Source organism: Brienomyrus brachyistius, chromosome 1 (genome assembly GCF_023856365.1).
Source record: "Brienomyrus brachyistius isolate T26 chromosome 1, BBRACH_0.4, whole genome shotgun sequence".
NCBI classification, from domain to species: domain Eukaryota; kingdom Metazoa; phylum Chordata; class Actinopteri; order Osteoglossiformes; family Mormyridae; genus Brienomyrus; species Brienomyrus brachyistius.
In genome coordinates, this window is record NC_064533.1 from 11,483,962 (window position 1) to 11,508,713 (window position 24,752).

Sequence of the window (24,752 nt, forward strand, 5' to 3'; positions counted from 1 at the left end):
CAGCTAATCGATGGATCGGCCTCAAGACCTGTGCACCCAGAGATGTCCAACGTGGGTGATGCCTCAGCACCACACCTGCTCCGATCCCCAACAGGCCTGACCTCATTGGCTCTCTGGTGGTTTCGACTCTTCTGGGGATGAGACTATGGAGGGCTTTCCCCCATCCCCCACATGGGGCGTGCAACCTTCCTGTGGGTGGCTGCAGCAGAGCTACTCTGGCAGTGAGCAGAAAAGAGTTCTGTCTGCTTCACCAGAACTGTGTGAAGGTTTTTTGGTGGCTTAAGTGCCAGTCCTGCCTCCAGCCCCGAAATTTTTCACTGCAAGTTGGGAGTACCTTCAGGACTCGCTGTATATACTATATATTTTTAAATGAGATACTTACAGGTGTTGCTGCCCCTGCCTGTTTATCTGGAAAATGTAAATATTTTCTTTTCACTTCGGTGCTTAGATAATGGATCCATCCACAGTGGTTTATGTGGTTAGCCCAGTTTAACAGCAGGACATTTTACTGGGGTGTGATTCAGTTTCACTGCTCCAGAGCATGGTACGTTAGCACAAGAGCCCGTGGGACTTGAGCGCCGTATATCGCTTTCCACCTCAGTGGTGACGGCCCTAACATCTCAGAGCTGCAACTTCCCGGTAAATCGGGGCTAGGTAATGTCAACGTGGCATTTCAGTGAAGCCATTCCCTTGCTGTCTGGTCTCTCATTTTAGACATTTCCTGTATTCGCGCAGGTTAAAAATGGGGTCCCGAGATTACTTCCTGTCTGCCGTTTTCGGTACTGTGGCTTTGGGGCAGCCATGTTCAGATATCAGAGTAGCAGAAGTCAAATGCAGGACTGAACATGGATGCATTTCATTCAGTGTATCTGCCCATACGCATGTATACATGGATATTCCGTCACACGAAGGCCCAGCCCAAACATGTAGCACTGGAGATTGTTCAGTGAGCCCACATTTTACCACGAACAAGTGCTGGGGAATAAAGATGATGTTTCAGTTTACTCATGATGATTAGTAATTGGTAAACCTGTCTGACTGGTACTGAAGGTTTTTTTGCCCAGTGGAGGCTTAGTTGTTTAATTTAACTCTAGGGTACGTTTAGAAATTTAACAGTGATATAAGGAACAAAGTTTAAAATGAGTTTTTGGCTATATTATCTCGGAATGGTCGAAGTTGGAAAAAAGTGTGAGTTACAGTAGGTAAATCATCATTAGGTATAATCCTCAAAATGGCCACTTGTTAAAAGCTATTGGTCATTCTCTTTTGAAGCTGAAGGGCTTCGTAGAACATGGCCACTACAATGCTGAAAATACACAAGCAGCCTCTGCAACTGCGTGTACAGTGCGGCCGTCTCTTCCAACCGCTGTAAACGCAATGGAAAAGGGGAAGAGTAATTCTGGCAAACTTCAAACTGTGTGCCGTTAACCACCATCCCGTCTCCAAGCCCAACGCCAGTAAACTGTGAAGCTACTGCACGTGTACGTTTATTTTTTTTTGCAAAATGTCTGATGTTCATTGCCGCATGTTCACCAACAGCTGTCAGTAACTGTGATAGAGCCTTCTTGCAATTTATCAATGGTTGCAAAAATTTAAACATATGAGAAATATTCAATATGGTAGAATATTTATATATAATTGGTAGACGCTTCTGTGCCAATTAAATTAAATGTTATGGCAAACTTTCAACACACCAGAAAAAATTACATTTGTTGAACAGTAAGACAGGTGCTGCCTGTACTCCTGTGAAACATGAACACTAATAACTAAGCAACAAGTTGTGTTATCCAATATAACATCTATTTCAATATTTTACATACAGTATACAGTATATGTATTCATGATTGTTGAGTATTTTATGTACCCCAAGCAGATTGTTTTTGGCCAAGCAAAAGGATGTGTTTGAGGTAGTCACGCAGCTGTGGAGTCTACAGTGAATTTTAATATATTAAATTATAAAAACCATCAAAATTTGGCGAATGTGGACCTAGTTTCGACACATTTGATCAGTGTTGCTTTGGCATAAAAGTGAGATACATTTAGTGTTCGGTGACACTAAAAATCTGCACAAGCTTTGAATGAAATTCCATATACATTATGATCAGAATATTCCAGAAAGTACAGTGTAGATAGCAAAACGGTTTATGAGGGAGATGAGCTGTCATCCGCTTTTCATCTGCAGCTTTTATCAAGGCTGAGCCACACAAAGGGGGACGTGACTGATGAAGGTGGGCCCCCCAAATGGGATCAGGACAGCAAAGAAATGTATTTAGGTGGGATCAAGGAGAAAAAAAAAACATGTTTAATAAGTTCTGCACTGTAACAAATGTATTAGCACCAATGCCATCTCACAGTAAGGGCCAGAGAAATGCCACAATTTGTCTGTGAGCACAGGATCTGGAGAAAGTGACACGGAACGAGTCCTTCTTAATGGCCAATCAAAATGGAGATTTGGGACCGAAACATGGCATGAGCGACAAATCACACAACAAAAGGTTTTCTGTGGAAAAAAATAACATTTTAAAAAAGAATGATGTGCAGAAGGAAGAGCGCCAGGTCCGCCTGGCTCCCGGTCCGTTTCCAGGGTGCGACTGCGGGGTCCAGGAGATTAGAGGTGAGGTCCGCAGTAACTGCTGCGTGCCTCCCCCCCCGTCCCCGGCCCTCGTGAGCCACCCCTCCCCACTGCCTTTCCCCTCCACAGCAACAGCAGATGGTCACCATGTGTATAACTCTTCAATCCTTGCTGCTCTGAGGGCTCACCATCACCAGGGAAACTCCATCCTCCTACATCGGCGATACGACAGATGTTACTACAGTCACACTGGAGGTTTTCGCCTCCCTCTCCCCGTGGACGCGCTAAACGCCATAACAAGCCACGCGCTTTTATCGTTCACGCTACGATGCACGTGTTGATAGCTCGCGTTACACAACTGCGTTGACCAAGCCTTAATTCGTATTATGGGTAAGAAATTTAAGTCTTAATTCAGGGAGGCTCCTATGAAGCAGCTGATGTCATCTTACGTTGACGCAAGGTGGGGTATATACCGCTGTGATCCCCACTGGCGTCTGAGCCATCTCACAAGAATGACCTTCGTGACAAACCCACCAACTCACCATGACTAGAAATACTTGCAAGTATTCTTTACAGCATTTAGTCCACATGTGTTAGTTTATTTTACAACGGAGCACTTATGTAATAAATTATTAAAAGGTAGCAAAATTTCTAAACACTCAGCCCTCGGAGCTTCATCGCTCGTCACGCGACGATCCGGTCCTGTCACACGAAGAGCACCGTCAACCACACCTACATTGTTACATACATATATGCGATACCAGTAATCGAAAAGTAGTTCAGTACCAAACGTATACAGTTTACACGTACATGTATGCGCAGCCGGAACTGCAGACGTACAAAGAACAGAATTCCTTATTAAAAAAATTCCAGCTTTATCGTTATAAATACTACTTACATAATTTATGAGCTATTGATGGAAAAAAATATTGGTTCCGGGCATCAAAACAGCTGAGAAATATGAGTCCATGTGCAGCAGCTGTATCCCACGCCCAGCTGGAGAATAACATTACTGCCAAATTGGTTTTTTGCGTGCTTAGCCCTTAGGGAGGAGACCGTAGAACAAGTTTTGGGTCGTTTACGTCACCCCCGGGTGTTTTGGCACATCATGCTGACGCGGGATGTGAGCAGGGCTTGGCTGTCTGCTCACAGAATAGACAGGGAGGAGAAAATGGAGTATTCTGTGGAGTATGCAGCTTCGGGGGGGGTATCGCCACACTTATGAGAACCAACGCTGAGTCACTTCTCTGCCTGCTGCCTTTGACAGAGTTCTGCCTAAAAGCACTGTAAATATACACTATGCTCACTGGAAACACTGCATTCTAAAAATGTAACTCATTCTATATCCAGACTCCAGCAACTGGCAGCAGGGCGCAACTGTCAAAAGTTTCGACTTCGATATCTGACGAGTCTCTTGTCGTCCCGCTTTCACTCCTAACTATGAAACTTTTATTAAGCATTACGTCATTGTCATCGGGGGCGGGCGATTTACATATAAAAGCAGCCAAAGCATGATGTCATTCATTCTCTTAGATCTGTCCGAATAGAAACGGTAGGAATTTCGGGAATGCTTACTGTTGCTCAGTTTTCAACTTGAATCAAGCAAACTTAAAATACATTAGATAACCTTACAGTAAACCATACAGTAAGCCATCTAGTATACAGTAGGCCTTACTCATAGCATACTGTACACCTAGTATACAGTAGGCCTTCTAGTGTACAGTAAGCCTTACTCATAGCATACCGTAGGCCTTCCAGTGTTGAGTAAGCCTTACTCACAACATACTGCAAGCCTTTCATGACAGGAAATGGCAAGTAAAATATCGACATCCAGCTGCAAAACAACGCAGTGGTGTCAGTCCTCAGGGACTTCTGCCTGTCAGGACAGGTGTCCCTCATATCTAAACTGGATCAGAGTCTCTGAACTCCTACCCAAGTAGGCAGTGAGGATGCTGGTATTCCATCAAGGAAATATACTAGATAAAGGCTCTGGGGAATGTCTCAGTATTAATCTACAAGTTTTGTTTCTAAATTAGTTAGCTTACAAAGTAGTCTAGGTATAAATTGAAATATTATAGAAACGAAATCTGACGGCAAACCATAATCCCATAACGACATCCAGCACTGTCAGAATCCGCGTTTTGGTTTAGTTGTCGCTCGGATACGAATCTGACTCAGGAGAGTCGAGGCTGATCAGGTTATGGCTGTGGAGGTCGCGAGGTTCCCCGGGCATTAGTGGCGGGTCGGTGCCTTTGTTCTGCCCCGACCCGGTCTCCTCCTGCTGGGCAAGCAGTCAGTCACGGGAGACGTGGACCTGTGGGACAATGCTGAAGACCCGGATCCGCAGGTGGGCCGCGATCTGGAGGCACGTCGCCGTGCAGTACCGCGTCAGGTCTAACACAGACAGGACCTGTGAGGGCCAGGAAAGACAAGACCGGAGAACAAATCCTCATTAGTCTCTCCCACAAATGACATCTGTACTGTTACGGCAATGTGATGACGGAGGAGAGCTCAGGACGACTCACCAGTGCGATCCAGAGGACGATGTACTCGTCGACGAAGCTGTTGAAGTACTGGTTAAGGAAGAGGAGGCCAGGCCCTACGAACGCAGTATCTGGAAGATGGAGCTCACTCTTGGTCATGTGGGCCACCTAGAGGAGAGGAACATTGGAGACATTACTGCCAGTGTGGGCCGACGTCATGTGAACATCACAGAGAGCTGTGACCTTCAAAATGAAAATGTCCAGTGGCAGAGCAGAAGTGATGCCAAACCCATATCACCACTGTATTTGAATGGTATTCCGAGCATAGGGGTGTATTAAATGTAGAACAATTTTTGCTTAGTTATACAAGATTTCCAGGATGACTCTGCACATCATTTGCAACCACAAAAGTCCAACATAATAAAGCAAAAAGTTTTTTTTTTTTAACCGCAGAATCTGTGACCCAGTGAAAATGGTCCCACGACCCACTTCTGGGTCGCGACCCACCAGTTGAGAATCGCTGTCATAGGGTTTAGCTAGACGCTCTTTCCTTACCACCATCTAGAAGATGTTGACCATGGGAGAGAAACAACTCACCACTAGTTTATTTGAGATCTTGGCGCTGACCAGGCCGAAGGCTAATATATACAGGCAGGGGTGGAGCTCAAACAAATGACTGGATGACTTCTTGAAGATGATAAAGGCCAGAGTAAGGATGAGGCCGATGTGGAGCCCTGGAGAAAGAACGCTGGTGTCCTGCAGGAATTACACAGCGTGTGATATTGGCTGGTAGATGTTATGGGTCAACAGCGTGCAGAAATAATGCATCCCAGTTATGGTCCCCACTAACTGCAGCTGGTCCCCTCCTTAGGTTCAGCTTGTTTGTGTCGGTCATACTGATTAATGAGGTTCATAACTGACAAATCACAGTTTAAATACACTACTTATAAACAGCTACAATCATTCTCTTGTTAATTTACGACCTGTCAATCCATGGTGATCTGCAACAGCATGTATATCATGCTTCTTAAAAACCGATATTATTTTTTCTACAGAACAACCATTTTTTTCATAACCATTCATCAAATTCTGGGTCTTCTATGTACCCATTACCCATTCTAAGAAATGGTACATGGTACAAGGCAGAAGAACACTGTGGATGCTGCACACACACACGCACACACACACACATACACCTATCCTTATGGGGCCCGCTCATTCACTTCTATTGGAAAAATGCTAAAACGCTAACTATGACAACCTTAACCCCCACCCTGCACTAACCATAACCATAAGTAACCAAGCAAAATGCACAAGTTTTAGCATTTTTAGTTTTTTCATAGCACATAGTCACTGATTTTTATAAAATAGAGTTTTCCCTTATGGGGACCAGGAAACCGGTCTGGTTTACTGGTAACGGTTCAACTAAACTACATTTTGGACTGCAGAGGGAAACACAGAAACATGGAAAAGCCACAGGAACATGCAAGCTGCACACACAGGACCAGGGCTGGGAATCACATCCACAACCCTGGAGATGCTGGACCACAGGTGCTCCCCGAGTCAGCATCCTAAACCAGGCAAACTGCCCCCTTCTCTGACATTGCAAAAGAGATGCTAAATATCAGCTACACATACAGACGCTCCACGGGTTACGATGGTCCGCGTTACGTTATCTTGAGGTATTTCAACACTTTATTAGAAAAATAAGCTTTGCGTTAATGATTTTGCCCACCTGTCGGCCAATGTGAGTGTTCTAAGCATGTTTAAGGCAAGCTAGGCTGGGCTATGATGCTTGTTAGGTTAGGTGTTCTGTGTTAAGTAAATTTTCACTTTACGACATTTTCATCTTATAACGGGGTTACGTTCTGACAAACCTACCGTAACCCAAGGAGTGTCTGTCTTATAATACGTACAGTCAGTACAAAGCAGAACAGCAGAAGTAAACCATGGTAACTCATTTCACACACCCAGAGTTTAACAAAGTTTAACGAGTAGGAACTTACAGCCACGGTGGAGCCGTTTTTGCCAACCCCCCCATTCATAATGACTTCAAAGTAGTTGAAACAGGAGTAAACGGCTCCGCCGATGATTCCCAGGATGGGGAAGGTCTGCAGCTTTATCCCAATGACAGGCAGCTGTAGAGAAACAGGCACGAGGGCTGAAGCCACGTTATGCAAACGTTACGGGAGCGTTCCAGTATTCAGACGAAGCTGTAAGCATGCGGAGCACAATGGGAGGAGAAGCTGATGTGGGGGGGGAGAGGTGGGGGCCGTGTCAGCTGTTCAAAGAGTTCATGGCCATGAGCGAGCTGCTGCCATGACAAGAGCATCCCATAATTACCTTGGCGCCTTCCCATGTGCAGTTTAGTGACGCGTCCGTGGGCAGCACAGAGCAAAAGTGAAACAGAGGGTCTATTCAAAGAGTAATGGTGTGACACCGGGTATTTATCTGGGTGCGCTGTGAGCCAATGGCACCGAGCCGTTAAAGGGCATGACCTTTGGTCACCGGCGACGGCTGCGGTTTGCACGGTGTCACATTTTTAATGGTACGGATCAGCCTCAGGTTTCATTTCCAGTCCCGCAGCGGTAACCGTAGAGTTTAATTACAGACTAGAAGTAAGTAAAAACGGAGGGATCCTATTAACTAAGCCTGCCTGTGGAGAGGAGCCGTTACATCCGGGTTAGTGATTCTTCTGTTTTAATTACCTCACGTAGAGTAGAATGGCCAGAGTGTGTGTGTGTGTGTGTGTGTGTGTGTGTGTGTGTGTGTGTGTGTGTGTGTGTGTGTGTGTGTGTGTTATAGACAGAGAAAGAAGGACAGACAGGCAGAGAGAGCGAGAGAGAGAGAGAGAATAGATCTTCCTTACAAACCCTGGGAAACAGACTACATGTGGTGTTACCTTGAGGTAAAGCCTTTCTTCAACTTTCTTAATAACAGTTATTAAAAATAAGAATAATAATAAATCTTTAATAACTTTGAGAGTTATGCTGGGGGGTGGAGGTAGGATCCAGACTTAAGGTGGGCGCCCATGTGAGGTCAGAGGTCAACCACAGTGGCCATGTGAGGTCAACCACAGCGGCCATGTGCGCATGAGAGAGAGTGAAGAGAGAGAGAGAGAGAGAGAGAGAGAGAGAGAGAGAGAGAGAGAGAGAGAGCACAGAGGCTGTACCCTTGTGTCCCACAGAGCCACTCCTCCGAAGGCTGACATCAGGTAAATCACCATGATGGCCACCTGCACCTCCGTCACATCCACGCTGGAAGAGGAGAGCGCAGAAGGGGATTAACAGCAAGCCGGGGCTGGGAGACACACAAGAAGAGCCTGCAAACGGGTATCGTATGTGCAGGATGAGAGGGAGAGCTGGGACAAGCTTCAGGGGGGAGTGGAGAGATGATTGGGGGGGGGGGGGGTTCTCCACTTACAGGCCGAATCGCAGCGTCCCGGAGACGTAGGCCTGCCAGTGCGCGCAGAAGAACATGAACATGCCCACGAAGCCGCAGAAGAACATCCAGTTTGGATACACTCCCATTCCACAGGATATGCACGTTCCCACGGACACGAACACTGGGCGGAACACAGGAGACGGGATGGTTATCCAATCCCTATCTTAACGATATTATAATGGAGACGCCCATGTAAAGTTCCTTGGGCTGACTGTCGTGAAAGGCGCTATATAAAAATTAATTGCTGGGACGTGCAAATAAAAACAGACCAGAAAATATCAGGAAGGATCACGGCGACTACAAAGGGCGGCGCGTTAAAACTTTGTGCCTGTGATCAGAAGGTTGTCGGTTCAGATCTAACGCCTGGCAGTGATGTCATTGATGGGCATTTGACCACAACGATGTCTGACCATGCTTTCTGACCTGAACGTCACTCTGGATGAAAGCATCTGCTATACTTGTAATGTAAATAGCCTAAGCTTGTTTCCTCAGGGGCACAGCGAATATGTGTATCTAAGAGATCCTGTAACCTCAGCTACACTAACTACACCCTCCTACTTTTCTATCCCTAGACAAACTGTCTAATCCTCCTGTTGCTCCACACGCAGGTTACAGGTCAGCTAAGAGCACAACATTTCTCTGACGTGGTACCTGTGGAGACGGCGTCGCAGCCATGGTCAAAGAGCTCCCCGAGCGCCGAGCTGCTGTTGGTCCTCCTTGCCTGCTTCCCGTCGATGGCGTCCAGAGACTGGTAGATGAAGAGGCCAAATGCGCTGAGGATGAAGGCCCAGCATGGCGCCTGGGAGAGCGAGAAAGACGAGTCACACCCTGCTGTTCTCCCATTGGCCAGAAGGGGCCAATCAAAGCCTTGGATGTTAATAAACATATTATCCAACAAGAAAAATTAAATGCCAAATGTTTAGATTCCCAGTTTTTTTTTTGACAACTAAGTGTATTTTTTTAATGTTCTAGAGGCATTTCTTAAAATATACTTAAAATTCCATCGTTCGTTTTTCTAGCCCGATGATATTTTCAGTGATAAAATGCACTCTCTCGTTTAATTGCAACCAACGGCAGCACCCACTCCAGGAATCCCTTCACCATAATGATCTATCCCAGCCGTGTAAATGGTACAGCAGGATTGCATCATCCAATGGCAGCCAGCCGGACTCGTAAACAAGAAATTACAGGTTCAAATGCCAGTAGGAGAACCGGTTTCATTTAATAAAGGTGCCCAAGTAAATAGGCAAAAGATTAACTAAATGACTAAAGAACAAATAAGTCACCTCAGCAAAGGTGTGTGAACGTCTGAAACGCTGGTAAATGAAAAAGGCCGTCAATTTGTATCTGAACGGAAAAATGGCTGACAACAAAGGGGAGGCAGTCAGGCCAGGCAGAGCTCAGGGATGAGGAAAACGATCCGGAGCTTTCCGGCACCCGCACGGAACACAGAACTCACCCTCCTAGCGACAACCAGGAGCGGTTTATGACCTGTATAAGTGATGGCACGCTAAATGGGATTTGTCACTGGACTCTCCTGCCTTTCTCCTCAAAGACCCTAGTTTGGAACAGGAATACGATGACCACAACGTCACCTGGAAAAGAAGGTTTTATACCCTGGATGTTCACAGGGGGAGGCGTCTACATTCAGGGGAAAAGGGCATCTCTTAAGAAGTCAGAGAGCATAACCGCCCCTACCAACAAACAGCAGAGCAGAAGCTTAAAGTCCATTGAGTGTTTTGTTGTTTTTTCATTTTTTTTAAACAACCAGGATGCTGAAGAACCTGTTTAGTGACGCTACTGCAATCAGGCAAGTTCCGCAAAATCATATAATGCAGCTGGCTGCTCGTGACCCAGCTAAATGACGAGGCCATTTTATTTTCAATATAATGAAATGCCGTTAGCAAAAGGGGCATTACAGCTACACAACATTCATCTTGTGTTTTTGCGCTGGAAAAAGCTTAAATCGGATTCCCTACTTGTGTATAATTAGCTACATTTACAGAGGTAAGACCTCTTAAGTGTGATGCATTTTCTAGCATAATCAATGCGATTGTCCTGCTTCTGAACTGAGCGAGAACCTGAACAAGCTGGTAAAATTAATAGTTTGCCCTTGTTGACCGGAGGTGCAACTCCCCCACGCAGCGTTGGCTGTGCGGGGGTGCTAAGTAGGACTCATGCCCCCCACTGTCCTATCTACCTCCTCGGCCCAGTTACGCTAGTGTAACGGAGAGCTGGAAGACGGGCACGGTGACTATGCGGCAGGAAAACGCATGTAAAATTGGCATGTGGAGGACAGCCAATCAGGGGCTTGAGCACACTGACCAGGGTAAGGCAAGCAAGGGCCTACCAGGCAGACATACCTATAACGAGACAACCAGGGGATTCTGAGAGACAGCGAGACAGGCTGTTTAACAGCAGGCGATGCCTGGAGCATCACCAGGTGTGTAACTGTGCATGCGTGAGTGTGTGTGAGCGTGTGAGCGTGCACGCGTCTGCCCTGCAGGTCCAGATGTCCCCTCAGTTGGACGCTCTCAGGCTGCCAGGGCCTGAAGCTCAACCTACTGATGCAATTCCCGTTTCCCGGCTCCTTTCCAGAAACGCACACCTTACAAACACACGGAAGAGAAAGGCCAGGCTTCCTATGCCCTAACGAGGCAAGCGACCTTGCAAGGCAGCCAGACGTCACTTCACCATCAGCACAACGGTGATGAAACCTTGAAAAAACAAATACAACCCAGTGCTCCTCAATACCAGAGATGTTTATTACAGCCGTTCACTGCCTCCCTTATAAAACTTTGAAAAGATCCTCCGTAATAAACCACCTGATTGACAATATCTTTTTGTGCAAACATAATATGCAGCAGCTTAATGTGCAAGGGGGGGGGTTTGACACCCACCCCATTGCCCAAAGGAAGTTCCTCCCTCCCCCCACTGAGCAAAGATATGTCCAAAGTACATCTTTTGGACGTCTTGCCCCCTGAGAAGCCAGAATTAAAGTATTTATGAACCTTCTGAATGTCCAATATTGGGTCCTGCACGTCCACAAATGTCCAAAAAATCTCCCAGCCAGAGGTCCAGATATCAAACTGCATATCTACACGCAAAAGGGGTCGTGGTCAGACGTCCAAATTCTGAACGTGACCTGCACGTCATGCAGATATAGATATGGTCCTGGACCGACCAACGCAATTTAGACAATCTACACGGCTGACAGGCATCTTGTGTTTGCTGGGGCAGTTACGCACCTGCACCTGTATTAGACCCTGTTAATGTGCATACGGTATTAAACGAAAACACTTCTTTAAAAAAATCAGCCAAATAATGTAATAAATACTAAGAAACAAAAAAATACTTAAGTTTACCTTAAGGCTTAGTCTCTTAATCAGTTTTATAGCCCAAGTAAGGTGACACTTACAAAGAATTTCACTTGACGTTTATCTCCAATACACAGAAGACAATAAATATTAAATAATTCAAATAAACATAAAAGAAAAGAGGTATTAGGTACTAATAAAACCTATACTGCAATACTCCAAATAGCAAATATATACTCTAGATGTGTACAAACTGGCTGTAACCAAAGTGAGACAGTACATAAAATATTTAATTAAAAGCAGCACGATGTGACTGTTTTGCCGTCAAGTCCTCCGATAAAATTCACCGCACTCAGAGTTACGGTAACTTCTGGCCGTAGACCAGCATGTCTGTCAGTCTGCACGGAAATGTCACCCGGCACCTGAGGGGGAATCGGTGCCGACAGTGCGGAGTGACTGGCAGACAGCAGTGCGTCCATCTCCGGCCGGCCCAGCGCTACACGCAGCTAGTGTGGGAAACTAATACAATGTTTATCTGATCAGTTTACTCTGATCCAGGATGTTTGCTGGTTTCATCCCTTCCGTCCAGTCGATCGTAACAGTTCGATACAATGTCGCGCGAGAGATAACTTGCGGGTGACTTGCTGGAAACCCGACAAAGCTAATAGTGTTATCCTCAGGTCGTAGTAGGGTGTGTGATTATTCAGCTGTTTGCAATAAGCTAACCGACTGAGTTAAAATAAAATCGATCACGGTAAACGCCGGGAGAGAGCAAACAAGTCCGTGGACATGCAAGCAGGCCTTGCGGAGCGCAGTGGGAGATTGTAACACAGGCGTTATTGTTAAAAGGAAGGACCGAGTTAATCTAGTCACGCTAGTCGTTTACTAGTTAATACTAAAACAGCCTGATAACACCAATAATATTAATATGAAACTGCAAGTGCGGATAGATGTATGTTAATATATTTAATGCAACAGTTCTTAAGGTGGGGGAATTATTACAATAATTCTTCAAAGAAAAAAAAAACATTTTATAGCAACAAGCCGTTTGCACATTGTGATGAAAGCGGGATAAAGAGGGATGCGTGAATAGCTGATGGAATTCGCCGCGAGACGCGGCGCAGGTGCCGGACGGCACGAGCATGCGGGCCCCCGCAAAAAAGCGCCACTCAAAGTTTACGGTGACCGGAGCCAGAGCAGAGCACCGCTTACCTCCTCCGTGGCAGACGGGCAGTAGAAGACCAGAATAACCGTCGTGACGATGTTGATGATAAGTCCTGTAATGGTCAGTGTATTGGGAGCTACCCAGGTGGGGATCTGCTGAACAAGCCAATTCCAGTATATCTGGCAAGGCGGCTCGAAGAGGGAGCGCCCCGACGCGCTGTATTTGTGCTCCTCCAGTCGCTTGAGTTGCTGGGCTGAGAGCGGCTCTAAGCGCACAGGGATCGGCATCGTCGCTGCTGCCTTATTGCGCTGCGCTTAATGCCTGCGGTCTCTGACGACGTCCGACACGCACCACTCGTCCGATCGGTGGAGGGTCACGCATTTAGGCGCTGCGGGGCGGAAGGCATCCCCGCGTTTCGCCAGCCATCCGTCGCTCTCCGAGCTGGAGTTGTAGAGTGAGCTTGGACAGGAAACTCACGCCCGGAAGAGAATGCGACCGGGAAATATGAATCCCACCGCACGCCGCCTACTGACTATGTCTGCCACAGGGGTCGTTGGAGAGGAAAATCCGTTGAACTGATGCTTGTTCAATAGGTGTTTAATACATTAAGGGCAGTTTTCATAAACGACGCCCAGAAGACGACGCGCTCAGACTTCAAGCACTATGAAATGGTTCAGCTTCAGATCACTGGAGACTGATATGATTCCCTAGTGACTCCGAGCTAAAGAAATCTAGCGACTGCTTAAGCATTCAACTGCAGTAAATGAGCTATACATTGTGTTCACTGGCGTCTGATTTCATTTTCAAGATTCGATCAGTGCCTCTGTGTTCTCACAAATCAAGCATATAAGGAATGTGTGCAATGAAAAGAATGTTCTTCCATTCATTGTAATGCGTATCCTGGTATGAAACAAAAATATGCGTAATAACTGAAAGTGAAATGAGGTTTGTTTTACGTTTGTCATCAGTACTTGCTTGTTGTTTCACATTGTGCAGAATCATTTTAGAACCTTTTATGGGATTATTTTTCCCCATATATGTTTATAATCCTATTTACGGAATACTAGTTTCAATAAAGTAATACACTCCAACAGCCTCATATGTACATGACATTTTATTCATTTGGCTTCAGTAAATCATAAATTACAAATGAGTGTGGAAGTTAAAAGCATGCTCTGATCTCCAGGCTGAGAAAACTATGTTCTATAGCAGTGGTTCTCAAACCCGGTCCTCGGAACCCACTGCCCTGCTTGTTTTCCTGCTATCCCTGCCCTACACACAAGTCCCAGCTGTCGTTCAGCTTCTGATTGACTGAACACACCTGATCCAGGTAATCAGCAGTGTGTAGGGCAGGAACAGCTGGAAAATAAGCAGGGCAGTGGGTCCCGAGAACCGAGTTTGAGAACCACTGTTCTATAGCCTCACAAAAAAATAAAATAACTGGAAAACAGAATCACAAGGGAGTTTTGTGGAAGCTAGAGGCTAGTTTAAACAGACTTCTATCAAAAATCAAGAGACCTTTTACTTAAATTTCTTCCCCTCTATTCAGCTCCCAAATGAAGGCGTTCTCCCCAGTCTGCCTTTGACACACACAAATCACTGTGAAATCAGAACTGTTCATTCAAAATTTTCCACACTACCAAACATGTCTCACACAAAGCAGTTTGCCAAAAACATCACTGACATGCTTTAGGGCTTGAAATAGTTGTTAAACATCAGTCTTTAAAAAGACGGGGCCTGAAACAGCTGTATATATACTGAGTCTATGGTAACAAGCTCCACCCTTGCAGTACAGACAGCATGCTGTGTTGAAGCCCCGCCCCCTTTCCTTCCACGAGCCCCAGATGGGCTGCAGATGGCTGGGAAGAAGGAAGGATGGTTGAAGCTCCAGTGCAGAAGCCAGTAATTCCGATCACTTCTTCTCTGGCTCAGGCGATTTTGACTCGTTCATAAACTTATCAATCAGATGTAAAGGAACTCCGCGATGCAACAGGTCAGAGAAGTTCATCCCCCCTGGGGGAAAGAGGAGAGGCCAAGTCAGTGTCCGTGCAACAGGTGGAAAGGGGACCAGGTCAGTCTAAGGTCTCTAGGGGGAGTGATAACCTCAGCCTGAGTTAGGGGTAGGTGGACTGAAAAGAGAGACTATGGTGTGGTCAGTGATCAGGCTACGCTGCACGATATCACATCGCAACGTAATCGCGATTACAGCAGGATGTGATGTTGTGCAGTCCTAGATCAGACAGCGGAGGAAGGTGGGGGGAGATATATTGTCAGAAGAATGTGAGAGGAAGAATATATGTGAACACGAGTCAGAAAGAAACTGCAAGCCCCTCAGTACCAAAACCCCCCAAAGATCTAGTTGTTCTGCAGGCTGGCCGCCTGAACCAATGAACAGATAAGTAGTGAGTAAAACCAAATACAAAGTGCTCTTTCACTCATATAAGGCACTTGTGTGATTGTGCATGTAACGCTCTCATTTGCTTTCTAATGGCATTTGATTTGACTATTGTCTTGCTTAGCTAGGAGAATAGACTCTGGTATTGTTCACTCTGGTCTTGGGGTTACTCACCTTTTGTATGGTAAACTTTACATGAAGATCAGAAAGCTGTTAGCAGGGCAGATATGTTATGCAAGCAGGAGGCTCAACGTCAACCTCTACTGCAGACAGCCAAAGTCCCTGAGTTCCCTAACGTAAGGCACTTCCAGACAAGCACAGTGTAGCGTACATGGACAGGGGACTGAACACGCATTCTTCCACTATTTACTAACAAAAGCACGTCATTTATTCACGAATTGGTCACACGCCGTTAGCCATATTTGCGACACTGGTGCTCTGTCCCGAAATCTCAGTTTTCCTATCACAGACTTTGACTGTCTGCCTCTTAACTCCAATCGCTGAGCAATCTGCGGGATTATTGGCAGGTGCAGAATGAATGACATAAGCTTCATATGCCAGAACCATATGAAAGCTTACCTTGGATGAGAACATACATTCACAATTCCTTGGTGACTAGGGGAGAGAAAAGAAGAGGGGTCAGCACAGTTAAAGCAGCCCAGGTCCAAGTGGCCGATCCCGCTGTCATGTGACTCCACCGTGCTGGTAATTTAAATACCCTATGATTAGCGCACCTGGGGAAGAATAGCTATCATGTAGCTAATTGGCCAGTAGCTTGCTTCCTTCTTTTTTTTGGACCTACCGTGGGAGTGTTGATACTTCTCCTTGCTTTAATATCTATTTTTGGTGCTGGATTTTAGCACCGTATGATGTCATTGGTTTTTTTGAGTCTACCCATCATGCTTGTAGAAACACCTTGTTGTCCACGATGTATCGATATTTAGTGTTACAGATTCTGGCGTTTGGAAGCGTGTGTTATGAAACTCAAAGGAATTTAACTCATTAGGTCTGAATACTGGAGTTCTAGGTGTTTCAGGGGACATTAGTTTGGTGACTAAACCAGTGACGACAAACTTGTAAAAGTGTGAACTCACACCTTGTTGCCACTTTGAAAATTTTAAGAAGGTGCTTTTTATCTTAATGTCATGTAAATATTTTTATTACACTTTTCTACTTTTACTAAAGTCACAAAGTTACAAGCTAGATTTCACAAAAGTTTTTAGTGTGCTACAAAGCTGAGTAAAAATAATAAAAAAAAGCAAAATATTGGCCTTAATCTGTTTTGCTATATGGCAAGAAATTAGTTTACAACTGCTGCATTATGGGAGAAGGTGTATACTGAGAGTAGTTAACACGATGTGAACAATGACGCATGTTGGTCAAGGTATGGAGAGTAATCCAGAGGTTAGAGGTAAGAACAAACCATAGGATGTGAAATGTGACTGTGATGTCATTATTAGGCTCACATGCACCTCAGTATGCATGGGAAGAGTATAAGGGCATTGAAAGGTTATAGAGATGAAAAAAGTACATTTCACAAAAGGAACCCATTGGAAATCACAGTAAAATGCAAAAAAGCATAAAACAAAGGTGAAGAAGAATCAGACAAAATGAAAAAACGAAAAATGCCTGGAATCTAAAAAACCTCATTGAAAACAATTAAGCCAGACTAAGAACTCAAACTGGCACATTCCAAGAAATTTCCCCGCAGTTCACCGATTTCTCTGCTGATTTTGTACAGTGAATGAATGGGTTTCAGCTGGCCTAGTGATTGGGGCGCCAGCAGGAGTGAGACAAAGCAGAGAGGGCGCATTTACTCTGACGCATGTGTCCCTATTGGGCCAAGCTGAACTCCAGCTGCAGGTGGGCATGCAAATTAATGAGTGTTTTCCGGGCCAAAAGAAAGTCTGTCCACAGGGCTAATGTTGCCTTCATCTTGTGTTTGCTTTAGGAACACAAACCTAAATCAGACCTTCGTGTTCCTGCCAGTCACAGTGCCTTAATATCAGAGGTGGAGATTTCAGGTCCAGAGAGTACAAATCCAGACCAGGATTTCATTGCAACCAACAAGCTTAGTACTCTGTGGCTGTGACTCTTTATGCTCAACTGGTCGGTTGAAACAAAATCCTGGTCTGGATTTGTACTCTCTGGACCTGAAGTCTCCACATCTGCTTAATACCACTGATTTACATCTTGGAAGAGTCATTTGTGAGAGCATTTCCCACCGATGTCAAACTGACATAAATTAGAGGGTTTCCTTCTGGAATGATTCTGCGCTGAATGATTCATGGCCACACGATGGCTCCGAAAAGTCTTTCTGCTCTAATCACCTTTTACGCTATTGATACATGATGAAAAATCACGGTGCAGTTGAGCATAGATCAATAGATCGGTTTCAGAGAGCCTTCCAGGAATATGAGTTCATGCTGAAAATGTAGAATTATGTAATGCAGTCATGGGAAGAAAGACTGAATCCAAAAGCCAATGAGATAAAAAAAAAAAAAAAAAAAAAGATAAAAAAAAAAATGACCTGAGGTGCAGGTCTTCAAAGCCAATGCAAAAGCGGCAAAGGGCTTCTCCATTTCAGTGCCCCATCGTGAAGGTTTGCACATGGGCATGAAGTGATTTCTTCTGCTACTCTATGTTTTATTTACCCTTATTCAGAAGCTGTAATTGATTTTTAACATGCTGAGTCACCTCTGCCCCCAGCAGCCGTCCAAGTGCAGACGGCCCCGAGCGTATAGGCGCAGCACGGTCCAGGCAAAGGGCACCTGCCTGTGTATACTCAGGCAGGCCGCCAGCCACCTGATATGCTATCAGTGACAGCGGAGGGGGGGGGGGAAGGGGGGGGGTGTTCCTGTTGAGTTTGTCCATATGGAGAGGAGTCCAAATGAGAGCACCTGGAAGGGGTCCAAAGCCCGGACCGCTCAAAATCTCGATATTCTGGCAGAACAGAGTCTTAAGACATTTGGAGATAAAAAAAAAAATACTACATCAGCAGAATTTAAAAACTGATTTTTTGAAAAACCTGTATAATTTACATAAATAATATATCTGTGTGTGCTTTGTTAATGAGGGTGTTTATGATATATGTATTACAGTTTTAATGCAGTTATCATTAGATATATGGCAGAGTGATATTGTTCAAATAAAATTGAACAGTTGTTTGATGTTTATCAAGATCTCAGGAGACCAAGTTACCCTCACCCTGGGCGGATGGCAGCCACAGACTAGCGTCAGTGCCCCCCAAACCCCACCCCGGGACTGACCTTTGACCTCCAGCTTGCACTCCACCTGCGCTTCCCCGAGATCATTGATGGCCTTGCATGTATAGACGCCCCCGTCGTAGGGGCTGGGTTTGCGAATCTCCAGCGTGCAGACACCCTGGTTGCTGAACATCCGGTAGCGCGGGTCATCGAGGATTATAATCTTGTTCTTCATCCAAATGACTTTAGGCTACAGCCGGAATGGGAAAATTACACGTTATCTTATTCGAATGACATAGGTGTCATAGAACCAAAGTACAAAGGATGTTAGAATACAAAGGATGCATCATCTCCAGAACCTCATTTCGCACATTTCACACATTTTAAATGGCCTTCAGGCTTCTTGCTTATGGATGAATAATGCTGAGTGGTCTAAACAAGGCATGAACGTTGATGCAGACAAAACAACCTTTACGGTGGCTTCACTCCTAGCAACCTGTTCCAGGTCAGGGGGACCGAGCCGGGGCTCCTGAACAGGGCTGGGACAGAACCTGAGAAGAGGCAGGTTTGCATATGGCCGGCATGAGGGAGACGGACCCACCCGGGGGTTGGCACGGACGCTGCAGTTGAGCCTGGTGTTGTAGCCTGCCACGGCAAACGTGTTGATCAGCGGCTGGGTGAATTTGGGTGCCTCAGTGAAATCATACTCATTGTACTCCGGAATCTTCAGGTTCAGGCCTGGGGAGGGAAGGTGATGGGATTGTATGATACCGACTCTCAGCAAGATCATGGGCGAATCGGGATCAATATGCATCTGTCCCACTCTTCCTGCTTCTAAACATGCAGAAGCATTTTCCATTCGCAGCGGGTCGCTTTCATACGACTCTCACGTGAACAATAAATTATTCTCTGAAAAAAAAGGGTTTGGTAAAAAAAAAAACCTGCAATGCGGGAACATAAAGACCTTAGGCTTGTGAATCAGCAGGAGAGGCAGCATGCAAACCTGACTTCATGTAAAAGGGGTGTTTTTGTAGAGACTGTTTTTACAATAATGTGTCTCTTAGCAATAAATCTTCTGATGAAGACTCAGGAGTAGCGACCAGGGAAGTGGTGCAGTATAGCGCTTCTGTACCAGTAATTCAATGAGCTCGTAATCTCTGAGTTCCCTTAGTCTCTCCACCCCGCTTGGTTACTTCCTGGAGTTGCGGCCGGCCTGCACACACCTTCCTTGACGATAAGGGCGCTGTCTTTCGTCATGGTTGCGTTCTCACTCAGTCCGCACATATTCTCCGAATACACACGGAAGAAGTACTCGTTCCCCACCACCAGGTCGGGGATGGTGATGCAGGTGCGATGGTAGTGCTCTATGCACGTGTACCACTCCTGGCACGGGGCAGAAAAATGCCACATGGTTAACACAGTCAGCGACATCACTCTGCACCGGCCAGAGTTACTGAAGAGCTTAGTTCTTATAGAACACAACTAAATGACACTACGCCCTAAATAATCAGGCCTAATCCAGCACCAACAGCTACGCACCATGGTTTTCTTGTCCGCTTTCTGAATGGTGTAGCCAGTAATAGGGGCGTTGCCATTGTCTTTCGGGGGGGTCCAGTCCAGCGCCACGTTGACGCCCCACACTTCATCTATTTTAACTGCCTGGGGAGGGCCTGGAAGGTCTTTTGGGGAGGGAGTGGGGGTTGGCAAGACAGATATTTTGATTTTATACATTAAAAACATTAATCAAAGCCTCATTATAAATCATAAGTATATATAAATCAAAGTAGAGAACACCCTGGCTGGGGTGCCAGTCCATTGCAAGGAACACACAGACGGTTTGGGGAATTCAGGGATATCTAACTGCAGGTTCTTGCACCGTAAGAGGAATCCTATAAAGCGCAAGGTGGACATGGAAACGCCACACTCACAAAACGGGGCTGCGATTTCAACCCCCCACCCTGGTAGGGGGTGAGATAACAGTCCTACCCTCTGAACCACTAAGCCACACTAGTTTAACACTATGTTAAATGTATATAACCATAACATTTTAAATGCATATACAGTACGGTGGTCACGAGAAGTCTTGGGACATTTGCTTAATGGAGCAAAAATATAGCAAATATATGGGTTTTATGACAAAAATCATCACTCAATTCATTTGTTCACAAAAATTGCAAGATTTTGCAGAATTAAGCAAGCATGCCAAGACCTTCTGTGTCTACTGTATTGCTGTCCCAAAACTTACCCACTATCTGGATGTCCAAGATGGCTGTGTCCACGTGCTTCTCCACCTGAACACTCATCTGATACTTCCCGGAGTGCTTGCGCTCGGCTTTGCGGATGAAGAAGATGCTGTCGCAGTCCGTGTTGCGGATGCTGACCTGCGACGGCTCCACGACCTGCTCTTCCTTCACCCAGGTCACCTTAGGCCTGGGTTTGCCCTGGAGACGGACCATGGGACGGTGAAGCCAAACGCATGACATCATCGAAATAATGACAAGACAGGTACAGCCAGTAATGCCCGACGAGGGCTGTGGGGTTTTAATATATCGAAGCCGACTTAAATCTTTAGCGCCCTACCGCATGCATCTAAACGCAAAGCAGCAGTACGATTCTTCTTTTCAAGAAATATTTAGCAGCCTTACCACAAAAGGTACGACTAGGTTGACAGCTTCCCCAACTTTGCGGATGTAAGTCTGCTTCAGATGCCTAGGTACCCGAATCTTGGGGGCCTCTGTTGGGTTAGTTTGGCGTGAGAAGGGGGGGTTAGAGGCAGATGGGCATACCTCATACTAAAAGTTATAGTACGGCACATTCAGGTTCATTCATTCACATTCAGAGTGCTTCATTTACCTAAAAGAGGAAATATTTGGATTGCAGTAGCAATTCACATAAATGAAAAAGAAATTCACACAAAAGGTAGGCATGAAGGAAGACATGACGCATAAGTTATATATGTACAAATATACAAACTACTATACTAGATTGAAAAACTAAAGACTTACACTAAAGGTAAATAAATGTAAGTGTTTATTGTGCATTGCCTCAGTGGAGAAAACTCCTCTTCCAGCACAGAAAGGAGCCTTTGTAGATGTAGGAATGACCTCCTGCAACAAATCTTATTGCAGTGGAACTGAAGGAGTCTCTGTCCAACCAAGTGTCTAGAAGATGTATAGTATTATTGTATTAAGTATAATGACTTGATTTGAGTAAGACTCTCGGTGTGCAAAAACAAAATAATCAGAACTTGACCAATGACCTATGACCTATGACCTCACCTACGACCTCTTTGACCAGGATGGAGTGCTGGGTGGTCCTGGGTTGGCTGGCTCCTGCAGCATTGATTGCCTTGACACGCACTAGGATCTTGCCCTCTGTTGGCAGGCCAGTAATGGTGTACTTGGTTTTCTCTACGAGTTCCTTGTTAGCGGGAATCCACTCGTCAGCTGTCAAGCACACCGCATCATCATCGTCAAGCTAAAGCAGGTCAAAAAAAGACTCAGTAATACAAGTACTTCATGAAAGAGTGTTTCACACTCTTTAGCCTGCGTGTATATAGGAAAATACTACAGAAGTGTAACAAATCAGTGCTGTTCGCAGTGGCAGTGTGTCAGCCGCACTGGCTACTGAGAGGCGGCCCCATACATCCTTCGAGGCACCACTCCAGCATGTATCCGTCCAGCCCTGCAGCGCCAATGGTGTCCGGCGGCCGCCACTTCATGGTCACCGTGGTATCCGTGACCTCATCCACCACCAGCATCGTGGGCTCACTGGTCACCGCTGCAGGAGGGGAGCACAAGAGAGCATCCTTCACCAGAATAACGCTCATTAGCCAAACTATAAACCGTCCAGACTATTTAGGGTGCTGACAATGCTATTAGGCACATCGTCGTAGAAAGTTAGACGGATGGGAAATTACAGAAACGCTGCAGACGTGTTTCATGTAGAAGTTACAGCATTGTGCCTCTCAGATGACGTGGTCTTATATTTCTATTCTGTTACGTTTCTGCTCCTACGATCTGACTTTCTAAAAAGGGTTTGACCGCAGCTTGCAGCTGGGTGAGAGTTTGGGTGGGAGAAGCCAAATGTCACTGAAGCGTTATGCTCCACATTCTCTGGCAGCCATTATAAAGACATATTTATCTCCCCCCCCCCCCCTCAGACACATGTCACATGCAGAACAACCTATGTCGCATTGTTTCACGTGGAACAGCTGCAGAGACGGGAGCTGGGCTGCCCAGGCATGCGGAACGCCTCCTTTCTCAGCTCACAATACAGTCTCTTTGTCTGGCCCTCAGAGCAAAACAACACCCTGGAATGACTTGGCACTGCCCAGTGTTATTCATGCAAAATAACACCTAACATCAAATGTGACTTCAAACATTCATTCATCTTCCATACCCACTTGACTTATGCAGGATCAGAGCGTCCAGAGTCTATCCCAGAAGCTGCAAGCACACGGGTAATAGCCTAGGACAGGATGCCAACCCATTCCTGGGCACCCATACCAGGCTTCAATGGGCAATTGGGCACCCTAAAGAAATCCCCATAATGAAATGGGGAGAACATGCAAACTCCTCACATGCAGAGTTGGGTAATTCAGGTCCAGAGAGTAAACGTCCAGACTTTGTTCCAACCAACCAGCTGAATACTCCATGACTGTGAGTCTTTATGCTCAACTGGTTGGTTGAAACAAAATCCCGGTCTATACTTTACTCTCTGAACCTGAATTACCCAAGTCTGCTCACACGTACAGCCAGGCCGGAGACTCAAACCCTGATCTCTAGAGGCGCGGCAACCATGTTAGCCGCTGCACAAACCTGGATCGCAGACTGCAGCGCCACATGTATTCTGAATGAGGGTACAATGAAAAATGGCTTTCCTGAGACCTACCAAGTTGTGCTTTTAACCGTTAGGCTAAAGTCCCAGATCCTGGCGCGCAGCGTAATGCTCACCCAGTGGCACAAACGATTTCGAGGGCTCGCTGGGTTTGGACACGCCGATGGCGTTCACGGCAAAGATGCGCACTTCGTAGGGGACCCCCTCGATCATCTTCTTGGGCTCAAAGGTGGTCTCTTTGCAGAGGTCAAAGTTCAGCCGCATCCAGCGGGAGCTCTGCTTCTTCTTCCTCTCTATGAAGTAGCCTGATGGATACAGGCACGCGAGTGTGAGAACGTGCTCAGAGAGAAACCACAGTCAGTTACACCCATACACGTAGACCAGCAGCCTCCAGCATTAAAGTTCTCTCACACACTCCCCTACACACATCGATATATGGTCACTGCCCAATGAAAAGCATGTATGTCCACTTTTTAACAATTATAACTCTTAATGTGAACTACTGAAGGAAACACTGAAGGAACAAGGCATGAATAACACAAGTGAAATAAGCTCGCACATCACATGTTTGTTATTCATTATTGAGTCATGACACTTTTATCTCTAGTAGTTACTATATTTACTATATATAGTAGTTACTATATTTGTACTATATTTGTTCATGATTTGTACTTCACTAGTTATTATTAAGCATTTGTGACGGTTGAGTAAAGGTTTCTATTTGTGATGCTAAGGGTGTCACATTACTTTGTTTTAGGTTTATTTTGTAAGCAATTTCTGAGAAATTGAGTTATTTCACACCTAAAATAAGGGATTTTCAAAGCTCAGAAGTGATATTTACTTTACAAAGCACCCAACCATTCTTAAACCTTCTTTAAGGAGGGCTGTAATCATTAAAGAACATTAGTTATACGCGTAGTCCTGAATCTCCTGAATCGGGGTGTATAACACCCTATTTTCTCTAGTTTGTACAGCAACATCCCTTACTTACCTAAGATGGGTGACCCTCCATCGTAGTGGGGGGGACTCCATGACATAAAGCACCAGTCCCCCCCCACTTCAGTAACTAGAGGGGCTTCTGGTGGATCAGGAATGTCTGAGAGGAGAGAATCCGTTTTAATACATGTTAAAATTTCATCAAGATAGTTGTTCTTTGGAACTAAATTCTGACAGTTTATTTATACATTTTTCAACTCCACATCCAGAACAGGATCTCAGGAAATTCTGACAGTGATAATTATATACTGTATATATAAAATAATTTGCACAATAATTTGTCATCCATCCATCCATCCATCCATCCATCCATCTATAACTTCTCATCCAGTACA

General features: G+C 45.5%; 2 protein-coding genes across 3 annotated transcripts in view; both read right to left on the reverse strand.

Annotated features, from left to right (window-relative positions):
- Window positions 1-1,924: 1,924 nt before the first annotated feature.
- chpt1 (choline phosphotransferase 1) lies at window positions 1,925-13,505 on the reverse strand. 2 transcript variants are annotated; one of them, XR_007381778.1, is made up of 9 exons: window positions 13,029-13,504; window positions 9,151-9,298; window positions 8,479-8,620; window positions 8,228-8,312; window positions 7,062-7,193; window positions 5,653-5,811; window positions 5,098-5,223; window positions 3,471-4,982; window positions 1,925-2,784 (listed from the first exon to the last, which is right to left on the reverse strand). XR_007381778.1 is itself a non-coding variant. In XM_048972287.1 (9 exons), the coding sequence occupies exons 1-9, from the start codon at window positions 13,266-13,268 to the stop codon at window positions 2,734-2,736; spliced, it is 1,179 nt and encodes a 392-aa protein (XP_048828244.1). In that variant the 5' UTR covers window positions 13,269-13,505; the 3' UTR covers window positions 1,925-2,733. The 2 variants fall into 2 exon arrangements, 1 of the variants encoding a protein (XP_048828244.1); XM_048972287.1 differs by having other exon boundaries at window positions 4,887-4,982; window positions 13,029-13,505.
- mybpc1 (myosin binding protein C1) overlaps window positions 13,296-24,752 on the reverse strand; it is a 33,747-nt gene continuing 22,290 nt past the window's right edge. The window contains 12 exon segments of the mRNA XM_049022561.1: window positions 13,296-13,440; window positions 14,775-14,994; window positions 18,646-18,832; window positions 19,184-19,320; window positions 19,806-19,965; window positions 20,122-20,261; window positions 20,828-21,023; window positions 21,228-21,316; window positions 21,861-22,028; window positions 22,228-22,362; window positions 23,538-23,726; window positions 24,413-24,517. Of these exon segments, the coding sequence (XP_048878518.1) occupies window positions 13,296-13,440; window positions 14,775-14,994; window positions 18,646-18,832; window positions 19,184-19,320; window positions 19,806-19,965; window positions 20,122-20,261; window positions 20,828-21,023; window positions 21,228-21,316; window positions 21,861-22,028; window positions 22,228-22,362; window positions 23,538-23,726; window positions 24,413-24,517 (1,871 nt within the window).

Excerpts from the sequence above, each read along its gene's own strand:
- chpt1 (XM_048972287.1), bottom strand. The coding sequence starts at position 13,268 with ATGCCGATCCCTGTGCGCTTAGAGCCGCTCTCAGCCCAGCAACTCAAG. Across the intron at positions 8,313-8,478 it reads GGGACGCTGCGATTCGGCCT|CGTGGATGTGACGGAGGTGC; the intron begins GTAAGTGGAGAA and ends CTCCTCTTCCAG. Across the intron at positions 4,983-5,097 it reads TCGTCCTCTGGATCGCACTG|GTCCTGTCTGTGTTAGACCT; the intron begins GTGAGTCGTCCT and ends TGGCCCTCACAG.